At 32.0% G+C, this 24,122-nt stretch overlaps 1 protein-coding gene across 2 annotated transcripts in view; it reads right to left on the reverse strand.

Moving 5' to 3' along the window:
- The window catches only part of CSMD3 (CUB and Sushi multiple domains 3), a 1,208,741-nt gene that overhangs the window by 350,124 nt on the left and 834,495 nt on the right, over nucleotides 1-24,122 (reverse strand). For both annotated transcript variants that reach the window (XM_032760296.2, XM_032760295.2), the window contains 2 exons: nucleotides 15,961-16,130; nucleotides 1,638-1,794 (listed from right to left, as the gene is read on the reverse strand). In XM_032760296.2, the coding sequence (XP_032616187.1) occupies nucleotides 1,638-1,794; nucleotides 15,961-16,130 (327 nt within the window). The remainder of the gene's footprint in view (nucleotides 1-1,637; nucleotides 1,795-15,960; nucleotides 16,131-24,122) is intronic.

Raw genomic sequence — 24,122 nt, forward strand, 5'->3', positions numbered from 1 at the left:
GGCTGAAGCAGGAGAATTACTTGAACCTGGGAAGGAGAGGTTGCAGTGAGCAGAGATCACTCCATTGCACTCCAGCCTGGGCAACAAGAGTGAAACTGTCTTCAAAAAAAAAAAAAAAAAAAGAAAATACAAGAAATGCAAAATGATGCAGAACAAAAACCATTATGTAAACATTGTGTCATTCATTTCAATATTACTTTAAAATCATCAGTGGCCCTGTTAGAAAACAGAGAAAGAGAAAGAGGACAGCAGATTAAAAAAAAAAAAATGTTTTCTCATGTGAGCAGGTCACACCAATTATATTTGAGCAATAGTACTCAATATCATTACTTTTAGTCCATCACATAACAATACTTGTAAACACAATTTGTCTGGACTATTATTTTTCATTAGGAAGACTCATAAGAAATCACACTGTATACACAGTTCTGAGAATTTAAAAATATGTATTCAGCGTTCATTTTGTTAATTTATGTTTAGTTAATGTTAGTGATGTAACAATTTTAACAGGTAGAAAGAAAAGTACTGAAATAAATAGATAATCTCTCAGTATTATGGACAAAAATGTTTTCATACAATGAGTCATTGTATTCTCTTGTCTACTATTTCTTATACCATTAAGATAGACTCTTTACACAAATTATAATTTGATTCAAATTCCCTTTAAGATCCCATATGATTATCTTTGATACTGTAACCTTTTTAACTTCTTAGTTTCTATAATAATTTCCATTCATCGGACTTCTTTTGAAAATTTATAGGAGTCAGTAGATTTTGTCAAGCATTCTAGCAATAAAGATTTCTGAGTATTACTACTTATTTTACTATGCAACATTAATGAGTACTCTGACCTTCCAAGAATCAATTTGATCTGATAGATTGTAAATTTATTAAATACATAGGAAGTAACACCTGTTTTACTTGCACTTTATTAGCAAAGAATCCTGAACAGAGTAGAAAATCAAGAAATATATTATTTGAATAGAATTTATTTTTCATTGGTGTAATCAGTCTGTTTCTTATATTATGGTACTAGTAAAACACATCCATTTAATTCATATAACAATTGATGTAACCCACCTACCCCTGGTTCTTAGTGTTTGAACTTCAACTTATTTAAATAGTCAAAATAGCTGACTTTAATATAATGAGATAATAGATCTGAGAGAAAGTATGTGTTATAAAACAAGTCAACACAAAAGCAGAACAAACTAAAAGCTTTAGTTACTCTTTGGTGTGAAATGACCTGAAGCCTTTTAGTTATCATTTATAACTGACCAATAATAATCATTGCATCTTTGCAGTTCAAGATGGGAGTTCAAACATTGGATATGTATTTCTTAAATACTGAATGAGGAGAATCCTGCTACTTAAAAATACCTAAGTAAATAAACCCGAAGTCAAAAATTACTTAACCTCTGTAAAACAAACTGAGTTGTTCCAACTGTAAAATGGCAATAGCTAAAATACTTGTAACTTACTGGGCTGTTGTTAGGGTCAAATAAAATTATATATGTAGAAAGGAGCTGTAAATTAATAATCAAATGTTGGATATCATTTCAATTTGAGCAATGTAATTATTTAATATACATGCAGTACCCCAGTGTTTGACCATTTTACTCTTCTAAAATACTTACTTGTATACACAAGTTGAAAGCCTTCATCTGTCCCTTCAGAATCGGAATTAAATTCTAGCCAGAGCTGATTTGAAGTACTACTAAGTGTCAGTCCGCGCATAGATGCACCAGTAAAAGCACCTAGTAGATGAGTCGTTTTATCTTTTCCATCATAAATCTGCAAAATATATTTATAATTAAAATGTGAATGTGTCAATAATAATTCAGGGCATATATTTATATCTATGAAAGAGAGAAAAGTGTACTTTTTCTAAATCAGATCAGCACATTACCTAAGGGCAACTAAATATATTGGTTTCTATGAACACAAGGTTAAGGAAGTTAGAATTCATATGTATAATTTTAAAATTCCAAGCTTAGTGTACATTAAGTAATACTTGAATCAGGTGATATAGCTTCTGTTCTTATTATTTTAAAAATGCTTTTTCTGGGAGACAATTTAAAATTAAGAATACCTACCTAAAGACTGGTTTCTAAAGTTGGCTACTTGGTTAGTTGGCTGTTTCTCTGCAACTTTCTCAAGGAGATCAAACATTTACTTTTCCAACAACATGACTAATATAAAATATATTTGTGTCTGGTGCAATTGTAACTTTTCCACGTTCTTTAACTTGTCTCATATTTGACATTTTTAAAATATTAAGTTAAAGGAGGTCTAAATGCTTTTAGAAACTAATTTAATAGAGCAAAAATATACAAAAATGAAACTGATAACTTCTCACACATCATTCTCATTTTTCTGAAAGTATAACTGCTTATTGCACTCTAATTTGTTTTTCTCTTATCATTATAGACATCTCTTCAGGTCAGTAATACAGATTCTTCTGTTTGAGAGATGTATGGTGACTCCATCATAACTTGCTCTACCATTCCCGTATTAATGAACTCAAGTTTTTGCCACTACTAGTAATGCTTATATAAACACTCTTTTATGTGTAACCTCATGTTTTTTGGTACTTGTACTTCAGTAAAAAAGTTCTAGAAATATGGAATATCTAAAAATATGGGATATGAAATATGGGACATGTTTATATATTTCTAGATAGTTTCCTAAAAAGTGCGTAGTAATTAAATCCAGGGTTTACCAACAATGCGTATTACCATTCCTTTTCCTGTAAGGCATGCATTCTCAACATAATCATTTTGACCCCCAAGGGTGTAAAAATTGGTTCTTGGGAGCAATAATATTTTAGGTGTTACAACAATTTGTGGTTCCCCAAAGATCAACTCTCCCTGACAGACTTTATTCCATACTATCTTGTTTCATGAAGTTTCATGGGCTCCTTAGGTGAACAATAATAACAAGAAAAAGTGGAGAATACTGCTTGAAGTTACTGGTCTCTTAGTTCAGATTGTCTTACTTACTCATGGCCTGGTGTTAGAGTAAAAATTATGTTGTTAGATTCTACATCTAGGGATCTTGCCATAGCATAAATGTTCCTCCATAATCATATTGATGTCACCTAAGAGATGATTTTTCAGGTGGTAAACAATGGAATGTTTTCTTATTATTATATTAATCTGAATAATATATTTTTTTCTTATACTAGATTGTTTTTAATCTGATGATTTATTTAGAATGTTTTAATATGATTTATAAATAAAAACTTGTGAATAATTAACCTTTCTTTCAAAGTATCTTTATTAGAATTTAATGTTAAGGTTATGCCAATTTTTTTTCCAGGGCCCCTAAATGTTCTCTTCTAACCACATTACCCTAAACATTTCCTACACAGAAATTCTAAGTCTCCACTGACAAGGCCTTTCTTGCACGCTCCATTTGCAGTTGATGGAATGTATAGACTCATGTGTACCCTCTAGGCTTCTACAGTTTGTTTACTTGTTCTTGATAGCAGAGAGAGAAGGTAGAAATAAGAGAAAGTGAGGAATCGAGAGTCTTAAGTTCAAGGTGACATGGTCATTGAATTCCTAACAGCAAACATTACTTGGTCTCTCTCTTTTTATGAACTCTGTCAAGTTTTTAAAAAATGTACATTCACTCTTGAGAGTATTTGGATAATAGAGGGCTGCATATGCAAATTTCCTAATATTATAAGGGAGTATCTTGAAACCCTGGAGAAATCTAATTTATCATGCAAATAAGTTTCTGTTTTAGTTATCAGCAAGAATTTATCTGTCTTCAAGAAAACCAAACCAAATGTTGAGGTTGGTAGCTCAGGCATGCATGATTTTTGTTTGATTACATAACATTCAACTTTTCATTTCTTAAGAATAGTAGTCATTGGAGATAATTCAGAGGTAAGAAAACCTTGCTTGTGGCAAAAAATAACTTGTATGTCTGTGAGTTTGAAATGTTCAATATTCTCAGAAGTATGTTTTTGAATGCATTTATTTTATGATTCCATATTACATAGTATATAAATTCTGTGTTTAGAGCTACACATTCACAATCAAATCACTTAACCACTAGATCCAGTGGATCTTATTTGTGGCAACATTATCAAGGTATCCCCAAATAATATTTTCCTTGTGTTCCCCTTAACTTCTCACCAACATATAATTGCTATGAAAAATATAAATATAAATAAAATATAAGCAATTGTTTCTTGGATAAAACTACTTCTCTAGTTATGTGTGGATACATTGTAAGAACTTTCAGTTTGCCAAAAATAGCTAAAGAAAGGGAGAATATAAATGGAACAAGTAATTAATGTAACTGGGGAAATAAAAATTGGTTGTTGAAATTTGTTTTTAGTTCCTTTAAAAAGTCTTTCCTAATTTTTAAAAAATCTTCAGGAGTAATGAAAAGCCAAAATTAATGATAGTAGAAACTATTACTTTATACATATAAATTTTTCCTATATATAACAATGTAAAAACTAACAAAATAAGTCAACATTTAGTTATTTAGTTCTAAGTCTGTGTTAGGTGCTATAACTAAAATTTAAAAAATAACATAGTAAGACATCATTCTTAACCTGAAGATCAAAAACAAATTAACACAAAAATTGACTGTATATTAGATTAGAAGCATACAGCATACATTTTTTTCCTTTTTTTTTTTTTTTACTGGGTCTCTGTCGCCCATGCTGAAGTGCAGTAGTGTGATTATGGTTCACTGCAGCCTCAACTTCCCCCAGTTCAGGTGACCCTCCCACCTCAGCCTCCCAAGTAGCTTGCACTACAGGCACGCCCCACCAAGCCTGGCTAATTTTTGTATTTTTTATAGAGATGGGGTTTTGCCATGCTGCCCAGGCTGGCCTTGAACTCCTGGACTAAAACTGTCTCCACACCTTGGCCTCCCAAAGTGCTGGGATTACAGGCATGAGCCACTGCACCAGGCAGCATATATATATTTAAAAAAAAAAAGAAAAGAAGCTTTTTATAAGACATATTTTTAAAAAAATAATCATTTAAAGAAAGGGCATGATAAAAGAGCTAGTACCTTCAGGAAAGAAAAATTATTTTAAGTTCAGCTGGGTGAATATAATTCAGCACCAAAATCTGCTAACTACAATTTATTTAACATTGTTGAGTCAAAAGGTAGAAAACAAATACTGTTGAAGCTCCACTATAATCATCAAAATAAAATGAAACAGGATCATTCAACTATGAAATTTTGGAAGCATACATAAAATTGCTTAATCAACATGAAAGGCAAGTGTTAATTAGGCAACCTTTAAAAAGAGAAGAGTTTTATAGTAATGATCAAGTCAATGCTATTTAAATCATAAATAAAATCCTTCAAGCGTATTCAAATATATGAAAACATAAAGGCAACAAAGGGACAAAGCAATGTAACCAAAGATAAATTACTTTTAAAGTAGTCATGAATACAAGCATACTAATAAGAAAACAAAACAAATAAAATATGTCGTTTGTTCAAAAGTAAATATACAGTACAGAGTGATTACATTGGGTCTGACTAGAGCCATAGGACTTTTATTTGAGACTCTTACTGCTCATATTTCTATTCTAATTAAAATCAAGACCTTTAAGTGTGTTTTTGTTTATTTAAGCGTAATCTCCCTTTTCTTTCTGTTTAATGTATACTATTATTATTAAGTTGACTTAAGGATTAATATCATGAAAGGTATTGATGGCTTTTATAATGTCAGTGAAATTCTTTGATGAGACTCTAATTTGTTAAGAGGTTGCAATTGTCTGATTATTTACACCAGAACAAACTAAAACTTAACATTGCCAAACCTTTTTATAATAAATCTGGGCCTGAAATTAGCTATGGTGTACAGACTCTCCTAAATCCAGTAGGTTGAACTGTATTATAACGAACTACTTATCAACACTCAAAACTCTTGCTGTTGTGAATGATGTGATAAATATATAAATAGAAGGCATATTCTAACTCATTTATCTAATGAATTAGCAAGTAAGGTGTTAACTTCAATCCAAGAGCAGAAAGTAAATATAAAAGTAAAATGTGAAGACAGAAATTACACATGAACATATGTATAATCATATAAATCTCCAAATTATTCCTCCTCTTGGATCCTAGCATTTTTACTTTTGGTCATTTGTTTTATAGGTTGATTTGGAAATTAAATACATTTTCTAAAAAGGTGGATTAGATGTCAAGTTTGCATATAAAATAAAGAACAATTTTTATAATGGTCAATCAAAAAAGGCTCCATTCTAAAACTTTCAATATTCTCTCCAAAGATAGTATAAAATAGAGTAGAGAACTTTTGTTTGCATTCAATTATTTAGGTTTCTAAAATAGCTACATAATGTATTCTCAATCATATGAGCTAGTATGTTTTAGTGAAGGAGAAGGGGCACAACGAAGGACCAGCTTTCCAGGGGCATTCGGTTTTTTGTTACATAATAGAGTTGAACTTCCAACTCTACATTAAAGTTCTGCAGCTTATTACAAATCATTTTATTTTCCTGATCCTTAATGGAAGAGGATGAAGGGTTTTATGAGGCCTAACATAGCAATCTATACAAATTGGCACTTTGAGAGTGCTTTTGAGGGGAGAGTTAATACAGAATTCTAATGAACAGCAAGCAGAATTGGCAGACATGTGTGCTGGACTTATAAGATCTGGTGTGCTGGAAAATGTTTAACAACCAACTCTCAAACAAACAACAACAAAAAAAAACTGGTAAATGTGTATACTTGTACATAAGGTTTTTAAAATAACATTTATCGTAATAAAGAGATATTGACAAACTTTTTCTAAGAAAGGTTAGATAATAACATTTTAGGCTTTGGGAGGCATACCATTTCTGTCACAACTACTCAATCCTGACATTGTGGCACAGGAGCGGCCATAGACAATATGCAAATGAATGGACATGGGCTTCTCCCAATAAAATTTTACTTACAGAAACAAGTGTCAGGCCCAATTTGGCTCACACATTGTTGTTTTCCAATCCCTGATTTTAGGGAGGTGTCAAGCAATGTACCAATAGTAATAAAATATACAATATTCATGACTGTACATTTCATATAACTAATTGATTTTTACAGAATGATTTTATTGTTTTTGCCAGACTTTTGCATATGCAATTTATGATTGCAACTGACAAACAAGAGTATTTCCTAAATAAATATTGCTTGATTGTTTTTAATGTTAACAAATAAAAGGAAACTGAAAAATCAAAAACAGGATTATGTCAGAACTTCATTAGTTTGTAAATGATGTGAGCAACTAATTTGGTTAATTGAATAATAATTTTCAAATACTGAAAAAAATATTTCTTCAGTATATAGTGCTACTCATAATGTAATGGCCACAGAAACAACCCATTTCCACTTAAATCTATGTAATAAGCAAACAACAAGTTAAGCCATGTTTTGTAGCATTGGCCAATTTCTACAGTGTAAATACTCCCACTGGCCGACATCAAGTTATCATTTAATGTGAATGTGATGTCACTGAATGTAGAGTTGGTCAGAGACCACAGTGTGGCGTGGTATTTCTACCATGGGGATACAATATACAAAAATAACCTCAAAAGCACAGAAAATAGTAGTACAATAATTAGAAAATTAAAAAATTGTATTTATTGCTCATATTTTTAATATAATTTAAGTTAATTTAATTGTAGTTTAATTACGATCTAATTGTAATATAACTTAATTTTTGATACTGGTTATGTTCAACAATCAGCTCTCAAAATTACTGAAAATTTAACAATAGGCTCTCACAAGTGCTACTCCCAAAGACTCACACATAGGAAAGAAACTTAAAAATAATACACTTTAGAAAACAACAGGTTAATAACCTTATCATATCTCTACAAGAATGTTATTATTCAAGTCCTTTGAGTATCTAATTTTTCATAAATGTGACATCATTCCTCCTAACCTTTTCTCTCCCAGTTTCAAAAGCAATTTTGAGTTACTTTACTGGCTTTTCTCCAAAATCATCCAGAGTCTACATTTTGCATAAGAAATAAGTCTTTACACTACACAATGCTAACCATGGTAAAAAGATTGTCTTGAATTTTGGAATAGAATACATTTTTTTCCAAAGAATAAAGGAATGCCCTGCTACATTCCTTTATTCTGAACATTGTCCTTAGTTTCTATTTGAAAATAACAATAAACACAGCAACAATGAAAACAGAAAATAGTATTTCTCATTGGTATTCAATTTTCATTCTACTAGGCTGACAATGGGAGCTATTTGATGCTAATTGCATAGAGCCTACATATAATAAATCCCTCTTATTAATGTTAATTGAAAGAATTAATTAGATTACATATTTACAAGTGAGGGTGAGGAAAGAAGTTCAGTATTTCTGCCATATCCTATGCCACTTTGAAAAAAATAAAATAATCAGACCCCAAGCAAACTAGAGAAACATTCCCTAGATGAGTTAAGTAGAGAACAAATTAGTTAAGTTCTGATTTGGGTTTCTTAGACAGGACCTTGCATCTTACCATTTTAGGGGAGGAATAATAGAATACCAATAATTAGACAGTAGAGGGAACATGTACCTGGCTTTCTATCTGGAGCCCAGAAAGGTGGCAAACATGCTTGCAGAAAAGAGGTAGGATCAGATAAGCAAGATGAATAAGATCTAGAAATTCAGAAATCTGACATATAACATTGTACCTATATTCAACAACAATGTATCCTACACTTAAAAATCTGTTGAGAGAGTATATCTCATGGTAAGTGCTTTTACCACAATAAAGTTTACCCAAAAGAAAAAAAAACAGGTATGTGGGGTTGGTCAGGCAATTTAGCCTGATCCAGCCACATGGAATTCTGGTGTAACTCAGTGTCATATACAGAGCAATTGAAAAATTCTTCTTATGAGCAGAGCAGAATATACTACAGAGAGCTGGTAGATGCAAAGAGGTTTTGCAGTTGGGATAACTAGAATCCAGCAGTGGATGCCCAATTGTACTGCTGACTTCAGACCAAGTAGCAAATGAGAGAGCTCAGCAGCTGCTGCCACAAACAGATAATGCCCTAGGACAAAATGCACTTTTCATTTTTGACAACTTGAAGTCTTGATGCCAAAATATGTGCAGACGTTGAATTGGCAAATACAGAATTGACTGATTTTATCCTGAATTGACCTAGATTAATTTTCCCGCTGCCCAGCAAAAAAGGTTGTTGAAAATAAAAATTAGGTCACTTATACAAAAATCTTTTGCTACATTTCTTGCAAATTTTGATCCAGACTCTGAAATGTATTCCTACTACATGAATATTCACTGAACACTTGCAGGGGCAGGCACTGTGCTGAGTGCTTTAAAAACATCATTTAATTTAAAAACATTATCTAATTTAGTCATTACAGCAATCCTGAATGTTAAGTTTTTATTATTATCAAAATGTTTCAGGTGAGGAAGGTGAGATTTAGAAATCTTCAGTAATTTTTTCAATAATTATGTGACTATTAAGTGACAGGTTTGAGATTTGAACCTAGGTTTACCTGACCCTAAAGCCCATTCTTAATGGTGTGTAGAAAATAATACGAAGCATAATATGTTTTCAAAGGTTAGAATAAATTTGTGCAATGTTGATTGAGTGGGCATGTTTATCTAATAATATATCACCAAATATAACCCTGAATTTTATAAGATATATTTGGACAAAATAGCATGGCAATGGGGGAAATATTTAGAAGTAACTATGTTGTGTAAAAATATATTCATTTTTCTTAGATTAGAAACAATAACAATTGAACTTAATTAGAAAGGAAATATGTTTCTCTTGCTTTACATAGAAAGTAGCAGAAATTATATAGTAAAATTTATCCTTTCTAGAAGAAAAAAATATTTATTGAACATTTACTATATGACAAGCATTGTTCCTAGATGCTGGAGTTAAAGTGGAGTTAAATAGATCCCTCTGTCTTATAGCATGTGTTCTATTGGAGAAGACAAAAATTAAAGGAATTAACTATGAATGCATACTAGTTCAGGTTGTAGATCAGTGCTATGAAGAAGAATAAATCAGATTAATAATATGGAAAGAGATGATGGAGGTGAGTTTACCAGTTTATAGGAGGGTCCATTGAAGACTCTGATCATATGACATTTGAGTAGAGACCTGAAGGAAATGAGGGACACAGCCATGTGGTTATGCTGAGGAAGAATGTGCAAGCAGAAGAAATAGCCTGAGCAAAGGGCTTGGTGTTACAGCATGTGATATTGTTTGAATGCTTATGCCTTCCAAATCTCATGTTAAAATGTGATTCCACTGTTGGAATTGGGGCCTGGTGGAATGTGATGGCAACATGGGGGCAGAACTTTTGTGAATGGTTTAGCACCATCCCATTGATAATAAGTGAGTTCTCTCTCAGTTCACATGAGATCTGCTGGTTTAAAAGTGTGGAACCTGTTGTCCCTTTGCTCTCTTGCTCCCTTTCTCACCATGTAATACACCAGTTTCTCCCTTCACCTTCTGCCACGATTGCGAGCTTCCTGAGGCTCTCATCAGAAGTCCAGCTGATGCTGGTGCCATGTTTGTAGAGCCTGCAGAACTGTGAGCCAATTTAACCTATTTTCCTTATAAATTACACAGCTTTGGGTATTTCTTTATAGTAATGTAAAAAAAAAAATCGGGGAGGCCTAATATAGCATGTTTGGTATATTTGAGAAACTGCAGGGAGGCCATTATGCCTGGAGTGGAGTGAGCGAGAGGAAGAGTGGCAGGAGAAAATGTCGGGCACAGTAAAATTACGCCAAATCATAGGGCCATCTAAGCCATGGTTAGGGCTTTAGATTTTACTTATAATGAGATGAGAAACAAAAAAAGGTTTAGAGCCAAAGCATAACATGAAAGATGGTCACTTTTGTTGTTGATTTGGAAACAGCCTATGGAGTATGATATGGTCTCAATATTTGTGTCCCCCCTAAATTCGTATGTTAAAATCCTAACCCTCAAGGTGATGGTATTAGGAGGTGGGGCCTTTGGGAGGCTAACTGGTCATGAGGGCAGAGTTCATAAATGGAATAAGTGCCCTTGTAAAAGATACCCCAAAAAGCTTATTCATCCCTTTCACCATGGAGTTCACAATATAAAAATGACTCTTTGAGGAAGGTGGCCATCAGCAGACACAATCTGTTAGTGCCTTAGTCTTGAACTTACCAGCCTTCAGAACTTCAAAAAATAAATTTATGTCGTTTATAAACCACCTAGTCTATGTTATTCTGTTATAACAGCTCACATGATCTAAGATGGTGGAAATAGAGTGATCAGTTAGAAACAATGTCAGTTATCCAAGTAAGAGATAATAATTTAGACCAAGGTAATTTACAAAGGTGAGAAATTATTGGTTCCGGAACTTTGAAGAAATGAACCATAGAATTTGCTGAGGAACAATATACAAAGTGTGAAAGAAACAAGGAAGCAAGAATGAACTCTACTTCGTCCTTGAGTAACTAGTTTCTATCTACTGAAATAGAGAAAAATGAGGAGAGAGAAGATGTGTGTTTTGGACTGGTGAACTTTGAAATTCCCATTAGTCATTCAAGTGGAAATAGTGAGAGATCATGTAGATAGAAACTGGATTTTATCAGAGGTCAGAGCAGATTTGGCACTGGTTGTGCTGTTCTGTCAATGTACTTTAAGGCATATATGTTTCAAATATTTTTTTTAATGTGAACATTAAAGGATTTTTTATAAACAAAATATAGTTCATATATCTTTTTATATTCCTTAAAGCTGCAGTGTCAAGTGAAATCCAAACCTACCTGTGGTGTGTCATTAAAACTTTCCAAATATAAGTAAGTAGCATGCAAGAAAATTGTCACTTAACCCAATTACTATTCCTGTATATAAACATTAATAGCAGAAGGCATCTAAAGTTTGAGTTTCCTATACATTAATGGATAGATGGGTATGTATTTGTTCTATCACCATTATAAAAACACATAATTAGCCAAGGTTGTTCATAGTGAACAGGTTAAAATACACATTAAGTAAGCAAATTGAAAAGAAAAGATATATTCCTAAATGATCATTTTGTACCAGTTTTGTTCAATTCAGAATGGATGCAGTGAAATTTCCTTTCAACTTTAAGTAAGAATCACCACAGGAATTTTTATTTCATTTATTATTAGTATTATTATTATTGCCTTTTCGTGGCTAGAAAATGTTCTGTTTGCCTAAATAGGATTTTCTCAGATGCTATTAAAATTATTTATCCACCTTTGACAAATGACACAAACGAACAAAAAAGTTTTACAAAAAAAAGTTTCAATCTGGTATCAAGTTAATGACTCAAAATTATTTAGTGATATTGAGATCAATTTTTATTATTTAGAGTAACAGTCTGCTACCTTGGAAGCACTACAATAAAATATTTTGATGTATAAACTGTCTTCATTTTAACACTAGAGCCGAAGAAGGATATAATCATAATTACCACATTGATAGTCATCAGATAATCTGGAGAGCTTTATAAAAATCCAAATTCCCACATGTAGATGAACTGAATCAGAAAAGCTGTGAGGGGTGCCAGTAATCAAAACTTAAAAAAAAAAAATCTAGAGGAGTCATATGATGGCTTATACTTGGAACTCACTGGTGTAAACTCTACTGGTATGGTTTTAAATAACTAAAGTTGTTTATAGAAAGAAAGGAGGAGAGAAGAAAAAAGACAGCAGATGAGTGAGCAAGTGAGTGCCATCCTGGACACTGAACTCTCAGAGACAAAAGTTGTACATGAACGTTTGCATGGAAATAGATGTAGATACACTCGTATATTATTGTTGTTATTGTTATTTTTGTTTTGGTCAGAATCCAATATAGTTATGAATGGTAAACGAAACCAGAAAAAATCTCTCCTCCTAAACTTGATTCTCATATAAGGATTACAAGAGAGTGTCATTACAAAAAATGTAATCAATGCTACCATATAAAAGAAAAAGCAATGATTTTAAATTCTCTCAGTCAAGGGGCAGCAGGTTTTATAATGGGCTATTTGTTTTTATTCCTTATTATATGCTAGTTTAAATATAGGAGTATAACTGACTCCACTATGTTCGATATTGTAAAGTACTGGAGATGGGGATTAACTTTCATGGATTAGTTTTCATTTAGGCAAATAACTTTCCACCCTAAGATGACTTTGGGCTCCACAATTTTTGAGAATTAATCATATGTCTTTTTGAGGGTTCATTTTTCTGCTTGTATATAACTAAATGTTTCCATGTCAAAGGGTATCTTTCAGCTAATAGTTGCCCATTGGATTAATGGGAAGAATGAGGTAATATTAAGCATCTTACCTCTTATTCTGGCAGAGAGACCATGAAGAAAACAAATAAGGAATCTAAAAGTTCACCCTAAATTGTCTCTATAGAGTGGCTTGCTGAAATTGTTTTAAAGTAATAATTCAAAATAAATCTCAGGCAAGCCTATGAGTAGAAGGATAATTGAATTGGTGTGTTTCTATTATAATATTTAGTATATCATATTTTCAACTTTGGGGAAAGTATATTCTTGGAAAATTACAGAATTCTTAAAAGTTCTTGGGGACATAAATTTTTTAACTTTTTAAACATATAAGAGAAATCTGTATTTGAAGAAATCATTTTTTTTTTTTTTATACTTTAGGTTTTAGGGTACATGTGCACAATGTGCAGGTTTGTTACATATGTATCCCTGTGCCATGCTGATTTCCTGCACCCATTAGCTCGTCATTTAGCATTAGGTATATCTCCTAATGCTGTCCCCGCCCCCCCCACCCCCCACCCCACAACAGTACCCGGAATGTGATGTTCCCCTTCCTGTGTCCATGAGTTCTCATTGTTCAATTCCCACCTATGAGTGAGAACATGCGGTGTTTGGTTTTTTGTCCTTGCGATAGTTTACTGAGAATGATGTTTTCCAGTTTCATCCATGTCCCTACAAAGGACACGAACTCATCATTTTTTATGGCTGCATAGTATTCCATGGTGTATATGTGCCACATTTTCTTAATCCAGTCTATTGTTGTGGGACTGTAAACTAGTTCAACCATTGTGGAAGTCAGTGTGGCGATTCCTCAGGGATCTAGAACTAGAAATACCATTTGACCCAGCCATCCCATTACTGGGTATATACCCAAAGGAGTATAAATCATGCTGCTATAAAGACACATGCACACGTATGTTTATTGCAGCACTATTCACAATAGCAAAGACTTGGAACCAACCCAAATGTCCAACAACAATAGACTGGATTGAAGAAATCATTTAAAGGGCCTTACATTGAGTCTTTTTTTTTTCCTGCCTTCTTTTGTTGTTCCCTATTACATCCTCTTGTGTTGTCACTTATGACTGAAGCTCCACCCTTCTCAAGGTAGCACATATCAGAAATGCATGTGGCTTTACTCCAAATAAGTAAGACCTTGGTTAGAAAGTTTTATGTTATTATTAAAAAGAATCATTTTTTATCCCAAATAAATTATCCAAATAATATCAGCATAGGAAAGAAATGAATGAATTTTAAGCATCACAAAGAAATATTTTGGGGAGAACAATAATAGACATGAGTGAAGATGTGAAGAAGCATTTCCTGAATTTTAGCTCACCAACGCATGTTTATTATTGTTGCTTCTGCAATACAGAGTAGTAGCTAGACTAGCTTACAGATCTTATCTATGCATTGATACATTTTCCCCCCATAAGTTGCTTGAAAATAAAAAGCACTGCCTCAGTTCTATATACAAGCATCCTATTAATCTCAATGTTGACTCCAATTGAACAAACATAACTTACTTTAACAGAAACACCCAAACAATGAACTAGAGGTGGGAGAGTTTTACATAGTGAATTTTGTTGCAGTTGGAGAAAAATGCAGAAAATAAGAATGCATATACTGATCCTAAATTAATGTTGAAATTGTATACCTCTAGATACATTGTGAGAAATTTTCCCCAAAGCCTATACAAATCTTACAAGCATATCATGTTATTGTGTTAGAGAGCCATCAATTACCATGAAATAATATTTTTTAAAAAAGAAACTAACCAATAACATTAAAATCAATCATTAAAAAGGAATTCTCCTGCTGCAGCCAATTTGGAATAACATAATTTGTTTTTCAAGATTTGTGAAAACAGAAGTATAATGAATTTTTTACCTGGCTTAAGAAAATCTTAACAATTAGAAAAAAAGCTATATAACTATTTTAAAAATATTTAAATGTGATTTTTGGAAGTGTTTACTTTTACTCTAATGATAAATATAAACTATATTTACCAAAATATTTATATTGAAAATATAAATCCGCAACTATGAAAATATTTATTAGCCAAAATGTTATCTTTTTAGAAAAGCAGACATTTGATTATTTCAAAATGTTTAAATAAATAATGTTTACACCGATAGTCATTATCAACAAAGTATATTTTTTCTTAATTGATAGACATTGACTTGTTAGGTTTATATATTCATAAAATGTATCCATAGTCATAAATGCAAAAGATTCTTCACATATTAACAAAAATAAATAAGTTACATTATAGACAATAGAATACAAATAGAAACAAATCACTATCATATTTCTTAAAGAAATGACTATCACATTGCATGATGGTCATTTGATGATGTTTTATATATAATATTTATCAGACAAAATATTTGACATTAAAGTTTTCTTATTTTGGTATTATTAATACATTAAAATTTGTGTATCATAAAACAAAAATTTACCTTTTATTATGAATAAAAATTGGAAACAAAACATACTATTTCAATGGAAACAATAATAGAAAATGAGAATTAATGTATAATTTGAATGTGTGAATGGTAGAATCAACTTACGGTTAATACTATATACAAACACATATATATAGGTGTATATATTTATCTATTGATGCATATTTAATGACTAAAAATGATCAATATACAAGTATGTCTGAGTACTTGTATACAAGTACCTACCTTAAGAACATCTCCTTGTGCTAAATGAAATGTTCTGGCTGAAATATTGATCCCCTTTCCTGCTTGAACCTGAATACTATAAATGCATTCATGGTTGTTTTCATAGTTGAGTGGATAATTTGGAGACAGCAAAATTCCTTCATTATTTGTTGCAGATGCACCGCATTCAGCTGCAGGTAAAACAGAATATTGAAGTACAGTTTAATAGATAGCAGTATCATTTTCAAGCAATATCATGTATGGAAGAGTAATGCATTTTATTTTACCTAAAGCCTAGGAGAAAAATACTATACAGAATGGCTTTATGTTGTAAATGATTAATTCCCTCCTCAAATAACATATGGGTGGAAGAGACTACAGCCCATGGAGAGGACGCTTGTGTACAAATGAAAATATACAATAGTTGTAATAATTTTCCCCCTGGATTAAAGGATAGCATAGGAAAGGGTGAAAGCATGAATTTAAGAATGTATTTTACATTTGTGATTTCTGATAAATTTAATACATTTAAATTTATAATTTAGCTCTTTAAAATGAAAGAGTTTTGAATAATTCTAACTTCATCTTTTAAAACGTTTTTACCTTTATAATTAATTTGATGCTTCTTTTTTCTCCTAATACTCAGTATTCTGCTGACACAAGAATTTCAATAATAAAAAGGGAATCAAATATTATATTATCTTTGAAAACTGATATAATAGTTAAACCCCCCAGGTAATAACAGTTAAACAATAATTGTAACAAATTGGGCATCTTTGGAAATTACATCACCTTTCTCAGTATAGAAAATTAGACTAGATTAAGGCATTCTTATAATAGATAAAATGGTACTGCTAAACCTTCAGGACTAATTTTGCAAAATTTGAGGAACTGTCTAAACATTTAGGAAAATGTGAGAATTTCTCAACAAATTTAGTTTGAACTTAATTTTAATGTATTTAAATATAAAAAGCTTGTGGCAATATTACAAAAGAAAACAATAAGTCCTTCAAATTCTTAAATATGTTTCAGAAATTCAATAAACTAAGTTTTCTATCTTATCTAATAAATTACTTCATATTACCAAACCATAGGGCAAAAATATTTACATTTTCAAATATTTAACTGAAAAGGAACAAAAAGCAAGTTGTTATTTTCTAGAAATAAGATTTTAAAAATAATGTTTTATGGGAACAGTCAGAGAAAGACAACAAGGTGAATAATGAATTGCTTTACCTTTTAAACGCTTAAACATTAATGAAAATAAGACAAAGGAAACAAAAGCCTAATGAAATAAAAACGATCAAGGAGAAGCAGTAAAATATCAACATTGTGTGAAATAATAATAAAAACTAATGGTGTGATACTAACAGCCAGTATTATACAATAAAATTTCCCCTAAATTCCTTTTAAAGAAAAAAAATCAAACTTCCAATATTGATTTAAATTACTTTATTTTAATGTTACTTAAACATGTTCAAAAAATAGATATGTCCTTATGCTTTTAGCTGCGTAAAATTATAATACCAAAACCAGTTTACAAATACAAGAACAAAATGACAAAAAAAAAAAACAAAAAATAGCAACATGTATCTAATGAGGCATAAAATTTTGTTTTACTAAAATTAAATCGCCTTTGGCAATGTGGATCAGGTAACAGCTGCTCCAGCGTAGGCTTTTGAGGTTTGCTATACCTTTAATTACTCTATGCTGTGTAACAACTTAATTCTCATTCATATTATGCCTCTGTGAACTGCTGAGAAACTTTCATCTGTATAGTGCAACATAATGCCAGGTGTCCATCGCTTAGCGGAAATCATTTACATTTTAATTCTCCTTTATTTCTTTCTACTAGCTTTTTGGAATATAGGTTTGTTTGTGGAGGCATGAAGACAAATGTAATCTGAATTACACAGGTGATCTAAAATGCACTATATTTTTGTCAATTAGATTATTTAGAAGGGAGTGCAAATTATTTTAAATTATTTTGCGGAGTCATGAAGTTTTGAAAATATAAATGGTTTTAGTTCTTCTCTGTAATAAGTTGACACAATATTTTTCAATTGCACGTCTAATCGTGCACTTTCTGGTTAAAATATACTGATGATCAGCAAGTCAAAATCCAGAGAATGTCATACAAGGCCATTTACAATGCGATCCCAGTGTGCCTGTCCAGCTATTACCTACCCTTCTCTGCCATGGACCTTGCAATTTAGCTACCCTGAGCTACTACTGGCCCTTGGCCACAGTCTCACAATCTGAGCCTTTGAACATGCTATTTTCTCCACGTATGAACACCATCTCTGGTCCCAAGAGATGTGACTAAAGAAAATAACTGCCCATAAGGAAAATTACTTGATATGAAATTAAACTATTACGGTTCTTTTCAGTATCCGGTGGCTGTGATGGTATATTAAATTGAAAAAAGCAACATCCCATTAAAATATAACGGATAATTCTCATGAATAATAGTCATGGTTCCATGCTTATGAATGCCCAGCAAAAATATAACTTCAAGATTTTCATTATATATAACATGATTAGCACAGCAAGTTTTCATAAAGCTTATTTAAACTGAGAAGATAAGTATTGGCAAACTGTGACTGAATATTCTTAAGATATGTTAAAATTGAGAAAAGGAACTAGCAGCAGAACAGCTAACCACAAGAGAGAAGCATGGTTAGTTGATACAAGGAAGACAAGGGCATATATGAAAACGTCAACTACATGAGAAAGGAGTTTGAGTAAAGCAAGTCCTAAAGATCCAACCGGTAAAGGCGAATTGAAAAAGTTATCTCTCAGCCATAGTGACATTAATGGAGAGCATACCGCTATCACTGAACGGTCACAAATGTGTGACTCAGAAGATTATGTCAATGTTAAGGTTTTCAGTCAGGTGCTATAAGGAATAGCATATGTAAAATAAAACATGTATGTGAAAAATGTGTTACAATAAAAAAGCTACAAGGTCACTGCAATATAAACAATTTATTTGCTTGGTTGAGAATGTACTGTAAGATATTTGAAGTGGCTAGAGGCAAATGATAGAATGCTCCGATTTGGAAAAAATAAATTGATAGGTTGATTCTATAGATATTTATGAAATATTTATTATGTACTGATTGGTGAGGGGAATAGTTGAAGCTCTTATGGGACTTACTTTCCAGTGGAAAGGATGGATGTCTATCATACAATCACTCATATAAAAATATAGTATGTGAAAGCATATAACTGAGAGCCCTGACCTGTCCTGAATAGCCAGGAAAGACTCTGAAGTACTACAACTTGAAAATGGATGAGTAAATTAAGGGTGAAGGGAGAAGACAAGTGGGGGAAAAGAATATTCCAAACAAAAGGAACACATCTAAAACCATTATTGGAGGGGGTGGGAGACAAAGGAGATAATGACAGGTTCTAGGAACTGAAAGACCTGATATGAAAAAGCTTTCTTTGTGCAAGGTTGATCTACAGGTAGATCTCTGAGGATGCTTATCTGGTGTGATAGCAGAAGAAATGTTCCTTCTTAGGTGTGTATGAATGGAGAAGTCATTAGGTGTGAGCTGCTTGTTCTTGTGATGGGGAAATACTTTTGTCTTTAAGGCTTGGAATGTTGGTTGCAGAATTTGAAGAGCAAAAGAGGAGACTGAATGAGGTACATTTATAAAATTTTTTGAGATTTTGGGTCAGAAAATCACTGCTTCAGGGTTTAGGGGTTGCAATATTTTCTGGAGGTGAGGTAAGCACACTTCTTCCTACCTTAACATTAGCCCAGGATCTTGTTTCTCTCATGTCTTAATCCAAAGGGAGTTTTATGTTCTTGATATCTGATGCTACTAACTGATAAAGCCTATGTTTGATAATAAGGATTTCCTACAAAATAATCAATGTAAAGCTATTAATAGGTAGTAATGTTTCCTCTCTCTAATTTGAACTAGGGGGTGGTGTCATCTTTAAATCATAAAAATTAATAATATGAAAACATTACATAATTTAGCAGTGTCAGGAAAATATTTTTGGAGAATAAGTACTTAGTTCTCTTTTTAGCATATAAATATTTTTTGTGCAATTTCCAGTGTACACATTGTATATGATGACTTTTCTGAAAAACAAGTCCTATTCATATAAAATATTTTTTTATTTAAATGTACAGATTAAGATATCTATTCAAGTTACCAATATGAAACTCTTTGCTGAATATGAAAATAATATGTTGATAAATGTGGCTTTAGTTGGATTGAAGTGAGAAAGAAATGTGTACTGAAATCTGATAAGAGTCACTGATACAATGAAGAATTCGCTAGAGCAGGGATACCCAAAAACAGACAAGACATGCATCATTAATCTCCATTACTGGGATAAGAAAATCTGGTAGCATCTATTGTACACATACAGTCATATAGTTTTAGATAAACTGAAAAAATGCTTTTCAGCAATTTGACTGGAAATCTGAAAAGTGTCTAGATCAGTAAAGTTCATAGTTACTTTTTTAAAAATGTGCATTACAATTGAGTCTCTTTATTTTTAAACTGTTTTGTGAAAGCAGGAAAAATATACTTGATTTAGATTGTTCAAAAAACTCAGAGTGTTTTTAAACACAAACATATGGTATGCAAGTCAAATAAGGAGTAGCATTAAGCAGAAATATATTTTTCCATGTGTTTAATTATTACCAGAAGAAAAAGAGTAATACATAATTTTGCTCATAGAGGATCATATGAGGATCAAACCCAAATCAATCATTTCTTTTCTGCATGTGAATTCAGATTTTTTTTTCATTTTTATCAGCTACTTGAGCCCATTATATTTCAAATATAATTTAGATTTCATTTCATTAAGTTAGGACACCATTGATTATAAAAAGCATCTTTATGTGTCTCTAAAAAAGCAAAAATGCTGCCAATACACTATAATAGTCATTGATTGTGAGATACACACATATTTCACAGCTGTTAGTTTTTTAAAATGGGGCATCTAAAAATTGTGAAATATGGTAAAATGTGTTAATAAGATTAATTTGTGTGGTTTTTTTTTTTTAGCACTTATCCTAAGATGCCTTCTCAACTTGGCAGTATTAATAACACTTTGTTCTTCAGAAATTTTTAGTCAAAAATATTTTATTTTCTTAAATAGGCATTTTAATAATACTTGGATTTTCAGAAGTGGGTAGAAATTGTAGGGTAGAAAGATACATTTATTTCCTTATGCCCCTACTGAGAATATGAGAATCCATTAGTATTACTTACATACAGTCTTATTTTTTCTTTCTTTTGTTCTTCTTAGGCAATAATAGTACTTAATTGGCTTTCTCCTTTTAGCCTCTCTATATACAATACATGTATGTATCCAAGTGCAAACCAGTGCTACTTAAAGTTATTTTAAAAAAAGAGTTTAAACATTTTTTGAAGAATTTCAAAAAAGTTTCATAGCTACTTTTTCCCCTTAAACATTTGTTTTTAATGCATTTTCTATAATCATTTTTTACCATAGAGAATTAGGGTAATCATTATTACCATGTAGAATTATATTTTTGTGTGTGAATTGCAGTCATAATTGAAATGCTTAAATTCAAAACGTTTTAAAATCAATTATATCATTTTCTGTCAAAAATATTGACTATTTCCTATAATCTGACATTGTCTTTTCATCTTTTCTTCTTTCCATGAACATCTACTGAAGGTCTACTGTGCTCAGTTATTTATTAAAAATAATGTTCTTAATAAAAATAACTATGGATATGCCTGATACTGTATTAGATCTTGGGGATAGGTCCTTGTCCTCATGTGATATGTACTCCAAAAAAGAGGCAGACATGGAATCTGGTACATGCACTAACATGTAGTCTCTAGTATGATACAAGTTCATGTAATAGGCTGAGATGGCACAAATGAAGAAGCAGTAAATTTTAAAGGAGCCGCAAGAGAATTACATTAAGGCAGACTTCATGACTGTGTTTTTCTTGATTTGAGTAAGAAATGTGGTTCCAAAGGTAATCAAAATGTATGAAGAAGGGATTCCAGGCAGAGTGAAATACGTGAATGAAAGTATAAATAGGTAAACCAAATTGACATTAGTTAGAAGAACCAGTAATTCATCCACCATTCTAAGACATTTGAACTTTATCTTGTAGGCAATGAAGAGTCATAGAAGAGTTTTAAAAAGAGAAAAACATGACCAACTTTGAGAAATCCATTAGGGCAGCTCTATGAGGAATGAATTGTAGTCTTGAGTTACTAGAGGATGAAAACCCTAGAGAAGATCGTTGTAGTGCTACAGACAGAAGATGAGAGCTTCAACTAAAGCAATGGAGGAAGAGGAGATGCCAAAGTAAAAGTTACAGAACTTGGAGACAAGTTCGATGTGGGGGCATGAAAGAGAGGAAAAGGTAGAGAAGACAATGAGTGGCTTTGCTTATAATGCTGATGAATGTATTTTTGCCCAAGATAAATTTGGTATGCCTGTTGGACATCAAGTAAAGTACTCCAAGCAGCTAGACATATTTGTACCCATGAGATTGATCTTTTAAAGCCACAGACAAAAAGGTTTATCCAGAGAACACATACATATATATGCACACATATTGAGAAGAGAAGCAAACTAAGACCAAGGTACACTCAGCAAGAGAATTTAACAGGTAGACAAAAGGGACATTCAAAGAAGGTAGTATCATGGAATAGTAAAGAGAGGACAGTTTTAAGAAAATAATTGTCATCGTGTTAAATCAGAGTTCAATTAAAATGAAAACTGAGAGTACATTGATTTGGGCAATTAAGAGTTTGGGAAGAAAGGAACTATGATATTGTCTGTAAAGGGTCAGGGGTGATACAGGTTTGAAGGAAGGGTTTGTTTGTTTTTTGATGTTTTTGTCTTTGGTTTTGTTTTGTTTTTTGGTTAGTTTTGAATTAAAAACATTTCAGGACGTTTATATTTTAAGCAAAAGGAATAGTAAAGAGGTGGAGGGTGACTGGGGTTTTAAAATGCTATCTCTGAGTCAGAATACCCAAAAATCTAATAACTTAAAACTAGGCTAAGAAGCCACTTGAAAAAAAATCTATGTGATTTTTAAATATAATAACTGAAGACATGGATTTAAATTCCATGTATACTATAATTACTACTATAGAACACAATATATATATAATAAAAATGCTACAAAAAATGACAACAAATTCTACAGTAGTTTTCAAATAATGGCTCTTTATTTAAAATTCACCGAAAAAATATGAACATTGTGCTCAAAATAGATTGCTTTGTTTTCATTATTTTTGAACACTGCATATTGGGCCAAGATTATTATTGATTTATAATGACAAGACCTTTAGAGAGTAGACCTTTGACTACCTCATTTAATGCAACCGATAATAATGGTATTATAATAAATATGGCTATGTCAAAAATGTTTCCATATAAATATTCCTTCCTCTTTAAAATACATTTTATACATTTTTGTGATACAAAGAGAAGGCAATCCTTTATGCAACAGTATTGTTTTCATGTCTTTTAGTCAAACGGTCAAACCAAATTGTAGTGTTGAGTATCCTGAGAATAAGGAAACATGTCATAATATTTCTTATATCCCATGATTTTTTTTTTCTTTTTTTTCTTTTTGAGACAGAGTCTCGCTCTGTCACCCAGGCTGGAGTGCGATCTCAGCTCACTGCAAACTCCACCTCCCGAGTTCACATCATTCTCCTGCCTCAGCCTCCTGAGTAGCTGGGACTACAGGCACCTGCCACTACGCCCAGCTAATTTTATGTATTTTTAGTAGAGACAGGGTTTCACCATGTTAGCCAGAATGGTCTCGATCTCCTGACCTCATGATCCGCCCCCCTCGGCCTCCCAAAGTGCTGAGATTACAGGCGTGAGCCACCGCACCCGGCCCCCATGATCCTTATATACTTCTCTAGACCCTGTGAAAACCCAATAAATACTGCTAATTCAATAACAAGGAGGTAGGAATACTAAGAAAAAGAGAGATTCATTATTCTTGGAAGTGTGAGAAGTAGTAATTGCTGAAAACAAGAACAAAACATACTTCTTTTATCTAATAGATATTTTATCTAATATAGATTTTTTAATCTAATAGATTTATTTAATTTCTCTGCATACTATATGCACACCTTATCTGAAGGTGATATGAGCAATAGCAATAGCTAGTAGTAGTTGTTAAGTGCTTACTATTCTAA

Source organism: Hylobates moloch, unplaced genomic scaffold (assembly GCF_009828535.3).
Source record: "Hylobates moloch isolate HMO894 unplaced genomic scaffold, HMol_V3 SCAFFOLD_9, whole genome shotgun sequence".
Taxonomy (NCBI): Eukaryota; Metazoa; Chordata; class Mammalia; order Primates; family Hylobatidae; genus Hylobates; species Hylobates moloch.